This window comes from Ixodes scapularis, unplaced genomic scaffold (assembly GCF_016920785.2).
Source record: "Ixodes scapularis isolate PalLabHiFi unplaced genomic scaffold, ASM1692078v2 PGA_scaffold0__279_contigs__length_252992795, whole genome shotgun sequence".
Taxonomy (NCBI): Eukaryota; Metazoa; Arthropoda; class Arachnida; order Ixodida; family Ixodidae; genus Ixodes; species Ixodes scapularis.
Window position 1 is genome coordinate 159897807 of NW_024609835.1, and position 14797 is coordinate 159912603.

Here is a 14797-nt window from a genome sequence, read left to right on the forward strand (position 1 = left end):
TCTTATCATTATTGGCAATTACATGTTTACGCGTTTTCTGTTCATTCGCACATTGATACTATGTTGAATAATGAACACCCTGTCTCCCCTCCCCCACCTTTAATTGTGCTTACATCCTAGAAAACAAAATAAGTGTACTTCAATTCATAGGTGCTGGTCCCAACCCCCATCAGCTGACACCACTTGTCGAGACTGTTTTAAATGTGATCGGGGACGATTCCCCGACGATCTGTGGGATTGACGTCATCATCGGTGACACCGAAAAGTAGGTAACACTTTATAGGCCATGCTGTGTATGCTATGCTCCTGTTGATACTTTATACATTACAATACTAAAGTTGTAGGTATGAGCACGTGGCTTCGTCAATCACCTTACTTGTGCTAATTGAATGGCCCACCCTTACGCCTACAAGTTTGATATCGTTGCACACTGTATGTAGACTGTGACAATGGAGGCGATAGTACAGTGGAAGCTCTGCACCCAGTTACAGCTTACTAGCCCTGACAGCACAAGGATGCACAAGCAGCAGAAGAGAATGAGCACGCGCTGAAGGTGCATTCTTTTTCTGTTCTGCTCGTCACATTATGAGTACTTCCACAAGATGATAGTTATGAAACTGATGATAGGGATGTTCTGCTGTCACTGATGATAGGTATGAAACTGAGCACAGACACAAGGCATATCAAAAGTCACCAATTGTTGGCATGCTCCTAGAAAACATTGATGAGCATAGGGAACAGTTTGGATTGTCATAAAAGAATATATTGGTTTTCCATCTCAAAGTAGACATGTCAGTTGCATAACACTACTGCTGCGTGCCCTTACATAGAGACCAACTTCATGAAGCAAAACGACAATATTAGGAGTACGAGTCAAAACCTGTCCAGTAGAGAACAGAACACAGCACAAGGACACCACCTTCACATATTTAGCCATTTCTGCACTGCTGAAAAAGTGCCAATGAAACCATTTATTAGGGTAAATGCAGTAAAACTCACAGTTTGAAACTATTTGTACCACAAAATTACAAAGAAATATTTACATCATAATCAACAAAGCTATGGTAGTCTTTCTCTCAAGTTGAGATCACCTATTTTCTTCAAAGTCAGGTCACTCAATACCCAAATTTTTCCACTGTCAGTGGAAATGTTTTTGCATGATCTTCGTACATGCCTGCTAACGTAGCAAAAATCCATTCTTTTTTGGTAACGCTTATGAGATTAAGTTGAGAATGCACCAATGACTTATTCGATGCTGATCTGTGCCAACAAAATCTGAAAAAGTATCAATGTCCCAGTTAGCCGGACAGTGCTTGGGTACACAATAATCACATATGACGGCTGGTGTGAGTGTGCCACATCTACTTGTTTTAAATCTTGTACAAATGTCTATGTGGCGACTCTACCAACCGCCAATGAAACAAAGTTGCGGGGTTAGGCACTCCAGTCTGTTGTACCACCAACATATGTGGTAAAATTATGACAAGTGTTACTGTCACATCTGGATTAAGGTTGCCGCACGTTGCACTCAGTTCTCCCACACATATATGTACCCTGATCCAGGGTGACGTCAAAAATGTCATGCACTGCAGCCCTCATGCATCACTTGGAGAGATAGAGGACGGAGAGAATCATGTCACGGAGGACGTACGTGCACGAGTATGGTGTCTAGTCACAATCCTTTGCTTCAATGCTCTGAGCAGCTCTCTGGAGCTGTAGCCCTTGCAGTTTGCTAAGTTATGCTGAAATTTACAAGTTCACTCCTGCCCAACAATAGCCCTCTGTGAGCTGCCATTTTTCTCACTGCGCATGCTCGGAACACGTCCCGAGCATTAACTTTATGCAGGACAATATTGTACCTCGGGCTGCCATCCACAGCCAGTCAGTGACCTGGGTTTTTAAGTTTGCTGATAATCGTTGTAAAGGCTTATGCGTTAAAGGGATACCTCAACGAAATTAAAAATATACCCGTCGTGTTCAAAAATAGGTTGAATATGATCCACTGTATCCCTAAATGACAATCGCACGTTTGTATTTTGAACCTGGTGGCTATAGTTTTCGTTACAAACGGCCCACCCTGACAAGCGCTCGGAGAACAGCCAGCGGAGAGCATGTGACACCCAACGCAATCGTGACGTAGTTCGTCTCGGGACGAGCAAAGCTGCGACGAGGCTGACGTCGAGAGGATGGCCTAGTCGTTCCAGCCACCAAAGCGGCTGCTTTTGTACGAATTTTGAGTGAAGGGTTAATCTTTTATAATCTTGTAGGGGGACAATAGCAACTTCTGGGACATACAAAAAGGATTCTTTGGAAGAGGAGAGTTCCTCCTTCCCCTCTTCTATTGTGGTAGCCGGAGGCGAGACAGTTACTGTCACTAGCTGTCAAGGTTCTTAGACTGGCATTACAAACGAGGCGTTAGCGACATCCACCTGGTGCTCTTTGCCAATCGCTTAATTCGTTTTAAAATTCCTTTTCGTGACTTTTTTAACAAGATATTGTTGTGTTCGATGTGATACTGCTCCTTCGAACACATATAGACCAAAAAATGAAACCCGAAATTTTGTTGTAGTATCCCTTTAACCTCAAACAATTTCCTGGTCATGCGTGTCACTACAGCAGCTGCACGGGAAGGGTGACGACGCCGCCACCCTCGTCATCTGGCAGCAGTACAGTTGAAGACGACGCAGCACAGAGAACACTGGCCTCTCCTGTTGTGCAGCACAACCAGCGCTGGACCCGTGAGGCTGCACAGCAGTACCAGAGAAGGGCCGAGCGACAGCAGGATCTGGAGCATGAGAATATACTCCTTGAGAGAAAGTACACAAATGGGGCCATACAGGCTGCAAACGCAACCCTCGCTGCAGCAGATGCTGCACGGAGTTTCTATGCTATAGGGGAGGAAGTGCTCAGGGAGCAAAGAGAACTCATTAGACTTGAAACCACCCGAGCACAGCTGCAAATTGAACTGATAAAAAGACAATTAGGACAAGATTAACTCATGTAATGAGCTACTTGCATTGTTTGTCGCTGTGTTGTATACATATTTTGCGTTTTTTCTGACCTACATACTTGGTTGCACGATTATAACGCTCACATTTTTTTTGCCAAAATGGGTGCCTAAAATTAGATGCACTTACAATTGAAACCAAAACTCAAAAGAAAAACGCAAGGCAGCTAGCCCAATCGCCTTTGTGACCGTTTGTTTACATTAGATATTTTGGTATCCGTATCGCGCGTTCTTTCGCCTTTATGTCATCACACTGACGGGAAACGATAACCACGGAGCGACACTGCGTAGCCTCGCAATCCCAGCGACCCAATGAGCTCGCGAAGTGTTGTATGAAAAAAAAAAGTGAAGGCCGTTTACAACTCTGTAACGCCGAATTAGAGCGCAGCTCTTGAGGAGGAGTAGGGAAGGGTACTGAGGGGGAGGGGGGTCACGTGACCTCGGCGGGGGGGGGGGGGGGGTCACGTGACCCCCAGGTCACATGACCCCGCAGAGAAATTTTTCCGCTAGGTTTAGCGGACAAATTTTTCCGCTAGATTTAGCGGGGAATTTTTTCCGCTAGATTTAGCGGGGAAATTTTTCCGCTAGATTTAGCGGGGAAATTTTTTCACTAGATTTAGCGGAGAAATTTTTCCGCTAGATTTAGCAGAGAAATTTACCCATCATGCACCGGCGGTTACGACGACGGCGACGCCGCTCAAGCCGGAAACGAGCGCCTAAGAGCTGCACTTATGGGTGTTCAAAGTGCATTACTTTACCTGCGCGGTAGAATCGGCAGCAATTAAATTTTTCGATATCTGGGAGCTAAAATTGCCTGCATGTAAGTATCGGGGCCACGTTAGAATCATGCAAACATGGTATGTTTGACACTTCATTTATTTTATGCATGCTATCTACAAGGGAAGCTTGCACACAATCTTTTCCATGTCGTTGACTATCCCTACACTAGACCAGCGTGGTTGTTCTGATCGCAATATTTTACGCTGTGGTTAAGTAAGCAACAGAATATCATACTGGCAGTATGGCACCCAGGCTTTCGACGCCCCAAAGGTGGCACATAATTTACATGGATACCTAAAATAAAAATATGGGTTAAGCTCAAAGGCAGATGTATAATTCCTTCTTTCCTATATCCCTTCACATGTTTCCCTTTCATAACGCGGCTCCCCGTCACAGCTCAAGAGAGGAGGTCGCCAAGACGATTAGCCTCCCGGCAGAAGACCAAGGTCGAGTTTCTGTGTTTTAAGAAAATGTTCGAGTAATCGATGAGTGGACCACAGACACTTTCTGACTTGCATCTGCAAATATTCCTTCTGCTTTTAAGATAAAGGCTTTTTCTGCCTGGATATGCTCCTGCGACCTATGGACTGTGTGCTGCTTATGTACGAAAAAGTTCATACTAAGAATATCCCGAAACTCAGGAACAGAAAAAGGGATCAAACACAACACTACATCATTTTGTTGCGTGTGTCACCTTTTGGGGCCCCGGGTCTTCAACTCTTATTACTTTGAATCGTCACCACTTACCTTGTTCTTTAAGTATTTATTTATTTATTTATTTATTTATTTATTTATTTATTTTATTTAAAGAGTACCTTCATCGCCTCGAGGGCATTATTGTAGGAGGGGTGGGAAATAACACACATACATAAAAACACAAAGTGATCACTTGTCCGCACAGAATAGATATACAACCGAGAAAAAAATACACTGTTATCCAACACAACAGTTTTTTGGAGCTGAAATCTACTTGCTGCTTGTACGTAGGCTCGCGATAATTCGAACTCGGATATTTCGTACTTCCAGTTAATTCAAACAGGTTTAAAAATTTTGGTTGTCCCGCTAAGCTTTTTTATGTATTTATAAGCCACTTAATTCGAATGGCGTTTTCGCTTAATTCATAGTTTTTTGCTCTCGCGGCCCTGTTGAGTGCGCTTCTTTCCGAGCACCGGTGCACCGCAGAGAAGCAATACCTGCGGAGCTTGCTTTTGCGAGTGTTGCTTCTCCGCAGTGCACCAGTGCTCGGAAAGAAGCGCAGTCAACGGGGCCGCGAGAACAAAAAACTATGAATTAGCGAAAACGGCACACATGAACGGAAAACGGCGTTCAAATTATGTGCTTCAAGACTAGCAATGATGACCAAGACGACAACGAGGACGAGGCACAGCTCACTGGCATCATGATTTCTGGCCTTGAAACACGTAATGTGAACGCCGTGCAGGCGAACTATATTAGTCTTGACGACGATGTGTGTGTTTGTCGTGATGACTCATTAGAGGACATAATACGGAAAGTAATGCCAGCACAGTGCAGCAGTGACAGTGAAGATGACGATGAAGAAATGGATGGCCCACTACGAACTGTCACAGCCGCAGAGGCCTTTGAGCACATCGCTCAGCTCCGGAAGTTTCTGTCTGCAAAGGAAAAGTCCCGTAAAGAGCTACTTGCGTTGGCTGGCATTGGAAATTTTGTTTTGAGATCTCATGTGCTGACTAAACAGTCCACAATTGACGACTTTTTTGCCGGATGAATAAACTTAGTCACGGTTCTTTCACAAATGTGTTATGCCTGTACTTGCTTATAGTTATGCATTAACTATAAGCAAGCTACTGTGCTATGTAGAGGAAACTGGCCAAAATCTGCTTTGTATATATCGCTATCCATGTAACAAATCATAATGTTCTCTAGTATCATATATATCCAACTAAAATATGTGACTTTCTGGAGTTTGAATTAATGAGAGTGTAGTATGTACAATAAAGCTCCTCTCTGGACAATGCCCTACTAAAAATAAATGTTTTGCAAATGATGTTATCATGCCAGCCAGGATGAAGAAAATATGAACTAACCCTAGGAGGTTTGTGAAAAATAAGAGAAAAGCTTTGCAGGTTGGAAAAACCTGTGAAAGGTGTTATGACTCAACACTCAGAAGCGTACACTATGTACAGTGTAATCCACTTATAACGATACCAGATATAACGATATATCGCTTATAGCGATCAAATTTTTTAGATTTGTCAATTCTCCCATCGCCCCTATGTAAAAAAAAAACCATATATAACGATAGAATTATCGGCGACATATCGGATACAACGATAGAATTCTGGCCGCCCGGAAGGTGCTTATCACGAAAAATTTGCCTGGAAATTTGAGAAAAATTAAAATACTTGAAGCGAACGACATGAAAACTAGTAAAAATATCAAAAACCGGTCGGCGTGGAAAGATCCGCTAGGTGACGCGAGGCGCCGCCCGATTTAAAAAGTTCAGCCTCATCCTTCGGAACTAAGTGCTATCGTCATCGCAATCGCTGAAGGGAGGAGAGAAAGAGCTTGCTTGGCCGCCGCCGCGCAACGCTTCCTAGTTTTCCCCCGTTTCCGCACGTTCGTACGTTCGTGAGGTAAAAATGGCGCCGACTAAGCGCAAAGCGATATCTCTGGAGGTGAAGCAGCGAATTCACCGGGATTTCCGACAAGGATTCAAGGTTGGTAGCCTCGCAAAAAGATACGAGCTGTCTCAATCAACGATTTCTACAATCATCAAGGCTGGAGATGTCTTGAAGAAGGCTGGCACCAGCGGTCACGACGACCAGCGAAAGCGGGTTAGGGATCCTTTGTACGGCGACGTTGAAGACTCCCTGTACCAGTGGTTCTTGACCACTCGCAACCGGAACGTGCCCATAAGTGGACCTATTCTTGCCGCAAAGGCAAGAATAGGTCCACTTATGTTTTTTTTTTGTCGGTCCAGATATAACGATAATCGGCTATAACGATTGGATTTTGCGGTTTTCTCAATATCGTTATAAGTGGACTGCACTGTAAATCCTATGAGCTAGTAACCATGAGTATGCAGTGAAAAATGAACATTCTATGGGGTAGTATATATAATTTGTACTGATAGCTTTGAAATTGGTATCAAATGAACATTGTTTCACTATACTCTCCTATTCATGCTCCTGTACCCATTAAATAGTATCGGTTTGTAGATATTGAATGGGAAAATAACTGTCTTCTTCAGTTGCCTCATTATAAACTGTGCACACATAGTCTGTTATAGGGCTGACTTCAGCACTTCCCATAAAGCATCCGTCGGTGTGGGAAATGTATTATAAAAAATAATGACAGTATAAAAAGAGAGCTCCAGAGAGTGCGAAGAAGTGCACAAATTTGAAGAAGCATCCCTCATGTCATTAGTTAGAAGTTTGAAAAGTGCATTGTTATGAACTCCGGAAATCAAATTCAAAATCTATTAGTTTAAGAGAGCCCGTGTGTGCCTATGCTTGTAGCTCTGCGAGAGTGCAGGAGTTGATGGGGAGGAGACCAAAGCAGTAACAAGCAGTTGAGCTGCAGCGTGCGATTGCAGGAGTGTTGGACATTGCACTGCACTCCCGTTTGACCAATAGCTTCGACAGGGATTTTTTTCGAGCACACTCTTTCCAACGAGCTAATTATAAGTGCCTCAAATGACACATTTCGAGGTTTGTAACAATAATGCGGGAAGTAAGAAAATTTTTTTTCATTACTTATTTCGTCGCTCATGCTGCAATTTACACATACTGCTATGGAAGCAACAGGTATAAGGGGATGTCCATCAATCATTCTTTACATTTCTATCATCCAAATTTCGAAACTCTATGTGGGATATCTGCAAGCACTACCCGAATTGATCTGTGCAAGAGTGATATATGCATTGCTGGAATGTTATTGTCATGTTGATAACACACTTTCAGCATTGTCACATGTGTCACACTCCTTTATGGGTTATTTTGGGTAGAACTTATGATAATCTTACATCCAGTTAGATCATACAAAAAAAGCTTAAAATAAAATTAATCAATATCTCAAAGCTGTTGGCTTCTTGCTAACTGTGCAGCACGGTTGAGCCCCTAACTGTTGCAGTTTCCAAAAATACAATTGATGTTTAAGTAGCAAAACAATAAATATTATTTCAAGCAATTATTTGATCTAGTTAGACAACTGTCTGACATAATTTTCTTATAATTATCTGCAAAGCCTGATAAACAAAAGGTGAAAGCAATAGCCACGATCATAACAAAGCATCTTGCATTAGAAATGGACAGCCAGAAGATACCTATCCAGACACTTACACTTAGCCGAAGAAATGGTTGACAATAAAGTCTCGGGCCTCGTTGCTCTCAGCACGGTTGGCTGCTACGGGCTCAACGGGAACCTCAGCGGGGATGGCGGCCACGGGTGTCCTGCAGGGGTACCTCTTGGCCAGGTTGTGGAGGGCACAGCACGCGACAATGATGTCGCAGCACCGTTCTGGAGCCATTCGGAGCTCAGCGTGAAGGCAATGGAACCTCCGCTTGAGTTGGCCGATTGTCCTGTACAGAGCGCATGGATCAAAACCACATGTTATTCCTTCCCAGAAACCCAATAGCAAAATCGGACAACAGCGTGGAACGCAAATACTCAAGAGGATGACACGCAACAAGGACAAATTTACAGCTGAATTCGAATCGCAAATTGGCTGCCGTGCCCGATATCACACCTCCTAATTTTTCCAGCCCAAGCTCCAGCCCATTGCTCCAGGATATCGAAAGCTGGGCATTATGCATACCATTCTATTTTCCTTCCGAATTATTTTTACACTGCGTTCACATCCGGGGTCACCTGAGGTTAGCCTGTGCAATGTATTTTATAGAAAGCAACAAGCAAAGTGCAGCTTTATTCAAGCGCTATCCTCAAAGGGTTTCGTGGATATGCTTCCAACCAAACACCTGCATATGCACAGGCCAATATGTTAGAATTTTTTGCTACCTGATTGCTGCCAACGCTGTAAGAATTAACTTGTAACCAAGCTTTATACTGCAACAAATACAGTACCATCAAAATTTCATTCTACATGTTACTTGTGAGACAGAGTGAAAAGAGAAAGAGAGCCAGACTCTTGTCTTGTTGAGCCTTTTCCCTTCCACTCTCCAGGAATAGATGTTCGTGGTAGCGCAACCCATCTACTTTTGTCATTGATCAATAAGAATCCGTCTTGTAAGTCTGGGAGATGTAAAACGTAAAGCACTTGATATAACGCCTTATCCAAGTACTCCTACCCTTTGATTGTGCCGCTAGTGTTCCTATTAGTTAGTGGTCCACGCACCGCCATTTCTGACTCAAGTGGAAGCTCCTGGACGCATGCAGCCAAAGTTTTGGTAGAGGGTCTTATGGCGCTTTCACAACGGAATCCCAAGCAAGATTTGCCTGAACATTTGAGATTGCAGCGACTCATCATCAGTCGTGAATGACGTGTAAGATGGTGTCTAGAGACTATTTGTGGAAACTTGTTATTGCATGCTCAACTTCAACATTGTCCAAAATGATGCCTTGGCACTACTCTTAAATCCATCGATGAGAGCAGAATAGGTCATGCTAGGCATGTACTCTTGGCCAATCGGTCAAGACGGTCAGCAACACACAATTGTTTGCGACTTACACCGATGTGCCGCTATTTTTGGATCACACGCATCTTAGCACGCACGAGCTTAGCTGTACTTGTGCACTCAATATGAGTACATACATATCTAGCACGTTTAGTTAGTTTTCATTAAACAGCCCGAAACTGACATTTCAAAAAGTAGACATATGAAAGTGCCAAGGCACAGTGTTACTTCCACTGCTGTGTCTAGGAAAAAAATTCCATTGTCATTAATGCTTCTTTTTGTCCAATTAACAAAATATCAACTTCTGTCCGGGTCTTGCGTAGCACTGGCACCTGAGGTGAGTTTAGTGCTTTTCCCCATTATTGCCAGTCCTGGGGACCTAAGACATAACTGAGTTTCTGCATTTTCAGTCTCAAGCGATAAAACCCAATAAAGTGTGGTGAGGTAAGTTTCGAAAGTTTGATTTTAAACCTAAATGGTCAGTACTTTAGACCATTACAGGTGCATGTGACCGAGTAAACAGAGTATAGAAGCATGTGACCGAGTAGTCAACTATCTTATCTCCGTGCTTTCAAACTATTCTGTTGGAAGCACACTTTAGGAAGTATTTGGGTTTGTCATCGATGCAATTTGCGTTCCTTTGTCCATCAAGTTTGCTGTGGTCGTCTAGAGGGCGGATTTGGAGCGTTTTCATTGTTTGTCAAGCCATTTGGTCTTACTTTTGTTCTGGGAGGAATGGAATGTCATTCTGTTCCCATTGTAGGGAGCATAAGAAAAAAACCAAAGCTGTTTAAACAGCCTCTCTCAAGGTGCTATCTGGTTAGAGGAAAGCAGCTTTAATAGTCCTCCACATGTGAAGAACAAAGAAGCGTGCCAAGAATTACGTTTGCAAATTTTGCGATTAAGAATTTGTCGTCACAGCACATGTATAACCAAGGTTACGTTTGCCATGTCCGCAAGTGTTGCCGCTTGACGAATAACTCAGATATGAACCTAATCTTTTGCATTCTCGACAAACCTGCTTGAAAAAAAACGTAACTGGTCAATAGATATCGACCGGAAAAAGGCAGTAAGCTTTCGACTAAAAATATTCATCGATAAAAACTGAAAATTTCATACTCACAATAACAACCGAAAAAAGTATGCCGATTCCAGAAAAATAAAAACTGAAACCGCAGAACCCTAGGCAGCTATTATAAGTTGTATTGATTCGTAATCTCAGGATACTACTTTCATCTTGCTTACATAAAACCACGGTATCTTATGCTTCGTTAGATTAATATAAAAATTTGTATGAATATTTTTATGCCATAAAGAATAGCAACAGACGTAAGGAGCATGCACGTGTTGCACATATTACGTCAAGACAGCTAGTCGTCTCGAAATGTCTTGCATGAATATCTCTGTGCCCTTCACAATATATGGCCTAGATTTACCGTTCAACAATGCTTCTTGTCGTCGTGTGTGCCGTATTGTATGCGACCTCGGCTGCTGATGACGGCGACAGGAATGGCGTCATCAGCCATGGTTGACAGGAGTAGCCGCTGTCACCAAGCAGCAGGCCGTCGTACTCTCCACTGGCCAGCTTGACTGCCAAGGTGCTCTCCGTGAAGATCCGAGAGTCGTGGGTGCTTCCAGGCCACCTTGCAACCACGTTGCGAATCCGAGAAGAGGCGTCAACGACCACCTGTACGTTGATGGAATGGTATCCATGGCGGTTGACGTACGCCTCCTCGTGCACATGGGGTGCCTGGATCCGGACATGGGTACCGTCAACAGCACCCACGACCAAAGGAAAGCCGGCCATGTCGTAGAACTTGTGCTGCAAGGCTGCCCCCTCCGCAGCGTCAGGCCATCTGCGTCGTTGATCCCCTCAGCAATTAAACCACATATAGTAAACTTACAGCTACAATGCTTATGAATACCTTTTTAATGAGGAATGCTAAGGACTTTGGCTGTGCCCTTCAAGTTTGTGGTAGCAGTAAAGTGCCTCAGTAGCACCTGTTCAATAGTGAAGTTTGCATGTTTTCATAGGATCCCTTTTTATTTTTGTTCAGTTACCAAGACCTATAAAGTGACTGTGATTCGGTGCAAGTCCTTACCAAAAGTGCAAACGGGTCGCTTTCTGAGGTTTCTCAGAAAAATGGCGTGCCCGGGCCCTTTCCAATCGGGCAAGTAGGACGCTTACGGCCGTAATCATTTTTTTTTCTATTGAAAAGGGGGGGGGGGGGGGGGAGGGAGGGCTAGTTACTAGTAGGTAGAATATTACTGCCATAAAAAGGCAACCTACAAAACATCCCTATCACCAGCAATTCAGATATATTTTTAGTGTATTTACTTTACTTCAATACGGCTGGCAAACTACAATTAAAAGGAAAAAAAAAGGACCCTTACCGTATGAAGTCTTGTGCTCGACGAGCCAGCGCTACGGTGACTTGCCTCACAGCCCGTGAAGCACTTGACACATGCACGCGGATGTAGTCGCCTGCAGTGATCAGAAAGTTCCCAGTTGCGTAGAACTGCAAGGCGATGATCACTTGCTGCTCCGCAGAGAGGGCGCGGCTACGACGTGTACGGCGCTCCAAGTCCGGACGCAGTGTGTCGGCGAGAAACATTATGCCCGCTCTTCCAAATCGGAACCGTTGCTGCAGCCCATCCTCGTCGAAATCCTCAAAGGGGTTCAGGCGGTCCCGCAGCACACGCTGTCGCCTCATCATTGCCGCTGCGTACTGCGCGTCCGTGCGGTCTCTTCTGTGTCGGCGATTCCTTGCGTTGGACATTCTGCCCGGTAGCAAAGTCGGAAATCGGTCCGCAAATCTTATCAGTCAGTCCGTGGCCGGTCGGAGGGTTTGTCGGTGGGTCGGTCGGTCGAAGGGCAGAATACAGACAGGAAAACTCAGATGATAACCGAAAACGAGAAACGCGCGTTGCGTGCAACGAGGCGAAACTGGTTGTATAAACAAACGCCGTGCACGCGACACGGCACACACGGCGTTGCCAGACTTGGAAGCGACGGTCGACGCACTTGCTTTTTGCAAAACACGACAACAGAAAACTGCAAAGCACTTTGACTAGGTGTCTTGTCTACGCTTCCACACTTCGAAAGAAAGAATTTCGATGCAAAAAAGAAACTATCCTTTTTCTTTTCAATTGAGCAAACGTTTCTTGCAAGTTACAACTAGATTTAGCCGAAAACGGTTCCCATAAAGCAAACGTTGTATCATAAAAAAATAACGATTTATTTTTTTCAGCACAAGGTGGCGCAGGCTCCAGCCCAATAATAAAGGACGGATTTGTTTTATGTCCAGCCATTAAAGTTTCGTAGTAGGTACAACGTAGGTACAACTAGGTACTTTCGGTACCTACTAGGGACTTTGGCCAACGCTAACCGCGGTTAGCTCTTCGAGCAAACGGGCCCAGGATTATTCTATGACTAGATTTACTCCAGAGGTTGACACGAAATGCAAGATTCGGTCACTTATCCTAACCTTTCCGAATCTCGGCTCAAAGAAAAGTTTGTACCATCACCAATTAAAAGCAATATTATGACAAGAATGCTGCGATATTTCGGGCAGATCAGGTGACAACACAACAAGAATTTGCTCGTGGCATCACTCGACAAAGAGCCGCATGCTGAGATCACTACAGCTTCCCGGCCAGCGTAACGAGCCAGACCCTTTTTTAAATTTTGCGGATCGCTTAAATCAATTTACCTGCACTGCAGCTGGCTGTGTCGACAGAACTCGTTCCTGGTTGACTGTATGAGTGAGTTTCGAGGACTGCCACACCTGCATAAAACATTAATTTGTTAGCCCTTCAATTTGAGGTTAGTACATGTATTCATGCCATCAACGAGTTGTCTCCTAAACACTGCAACTCTGTTTTTAGATTTACTTTGGTAGAAAATATGCCTGGTTCATTCTTTCCTTAGGCTGGAATGATAGCCGGTCACATGTGATCACAGCTCCAGAAGTAAATTCAATGATGATTCAAAAGATTGAATGATTCGACGGGGAAGACTACATTAACAGCTGGAATGTGAAGAGTAACCACGCAGCTATGTCAGTTATGAGGTCAAGAAATCAATCTTATTCTCAGGATGGGTAATGGTGCAGAAGCACTAGTGTCAATCGCGTTCACGGTGAAAGATTCAACTTGTCTTTCTTATTCAGGGGTGCGGTCAAGGAAGCGTAGAGGTTCATTCGACGGATTGGTTGACCAAAACATGTAGGCCGACATCTCGGACCATCTCACATCACATCACAACACGACAAGAGTGATGCAACAGTTTGGGCAGATGCGCTTGGTTAAAAGCAACAATACGACAAGAATGCTGTGACATTTCGTGCAGATCTGGCGACAACAGAACGAGAATTCGGTCGTAACACCACTCGAGAAAGAGTTTCATGCTGAGATCCCCACAGCTTTCAGGGCTGTGTAACGAGCCAGACCCTTTTTTAAATTTTGCGGATTGCTAAAATCAATTTACCTGCTCTGCAGCTGGCTGTGTCGACAGAACTCGTTCCTGGTTGGCTGCACGAGTCAGGTTCGAGGACTGGCACACCTGCATAAAACATTAATTTGTTATTATAATGCAATTGAATGCAAGGTTAGTACATGTATTCATGCCATCAACGAGTCGTCTCCTAAACACTTCAACTCTGTTTTTAGATTTACTTTGGTAGAAACTATGCCTGGCTCATTCTTTCCTTAGGCTGGAATGACAGCCGGTCACGTGTGATCACAGCTCCAGAAGTAAATTCAATGATGATTCAAAATATTGAATGATTCGACGGGGAAGACTACATTAACAGCTGGAATGTGAAGAGTAATCACGCAGCTATGTCAGTTATGAGGTTAAGAAATCAATCTCATTTTCAGGATGGGTAATGGTGCAGAAGCACTAGTGTCAATCGTGTTCACGGTGAAAGATTCAACTTGTCTTTCTTATTCAGGGGTGCGGTCAAGGAGGCGTAGTGGTTCATTCGACGGACAGGTTGACCAAAACATGTAGGCCGACATCTCGGACAATCTCACATCACATCACAACAACACGACAAGAGTGATGCAACAGTTTGGGCAGATGCGCTTGGTTAAAAGCAACAATACAACAAGAATGCTGTGACATTTCGTGCAGATCTGGCGACAACACAGCGAGAATTTGGTTGTGACATCACTCGACAGAGTCGCATGGAAGGACGGCAGGCAACTGACTACAATTCCGATTCTATTTTCTAGCGCGAAGGAGCAGAGTTATTCAAAGAGGACAGATAATACCATTTTGGTCTCGTGTCTTTCCAAACCGTGCTTTTTGGTGTCTGCCTTTACGCCGATTGTACCTGCGTCAAACATGCACTTGGGATGAGCACTTTACACTCAAGACCAAAAATTC

General features: G+C 44.0%; 1 protein-coding gene across 1 annotated transcript; it reads right to left on the reverse strand.

Annotated features, from left to right (window-relative positions):
- Nucleotides 1-422: 422 nt before the first annotated feature.
- LOC120850867 (putative nuclease HARBI1) lies at nucleotides 423-12811 on the reverse strand. Its single transcript, XM_040223540.3, has 4 exons — nucleotides 11800-12811; nucleotides 10842-11261; nucleotides 8113-8352; nucleotides 423-2785 (listed from the first exon to the last, which is right to left on the reverse strand). The coding sequence occupies exons 1-3, from the start codon at nucleotides 12183-12185 to the stop codon at nucleotides 8115-8117; spliced, it is 1044 nt and encodes a 347-aa protein (XP_040079474.1). The 5' UTR covers nucleotides 12186-12811; the 3' UTR covers nucleotides 423-2785; nucleotides 8113-8114.
- Between the last annotated feature and the right edge of the window lie 1986 nt (nucleotides 12812-14797).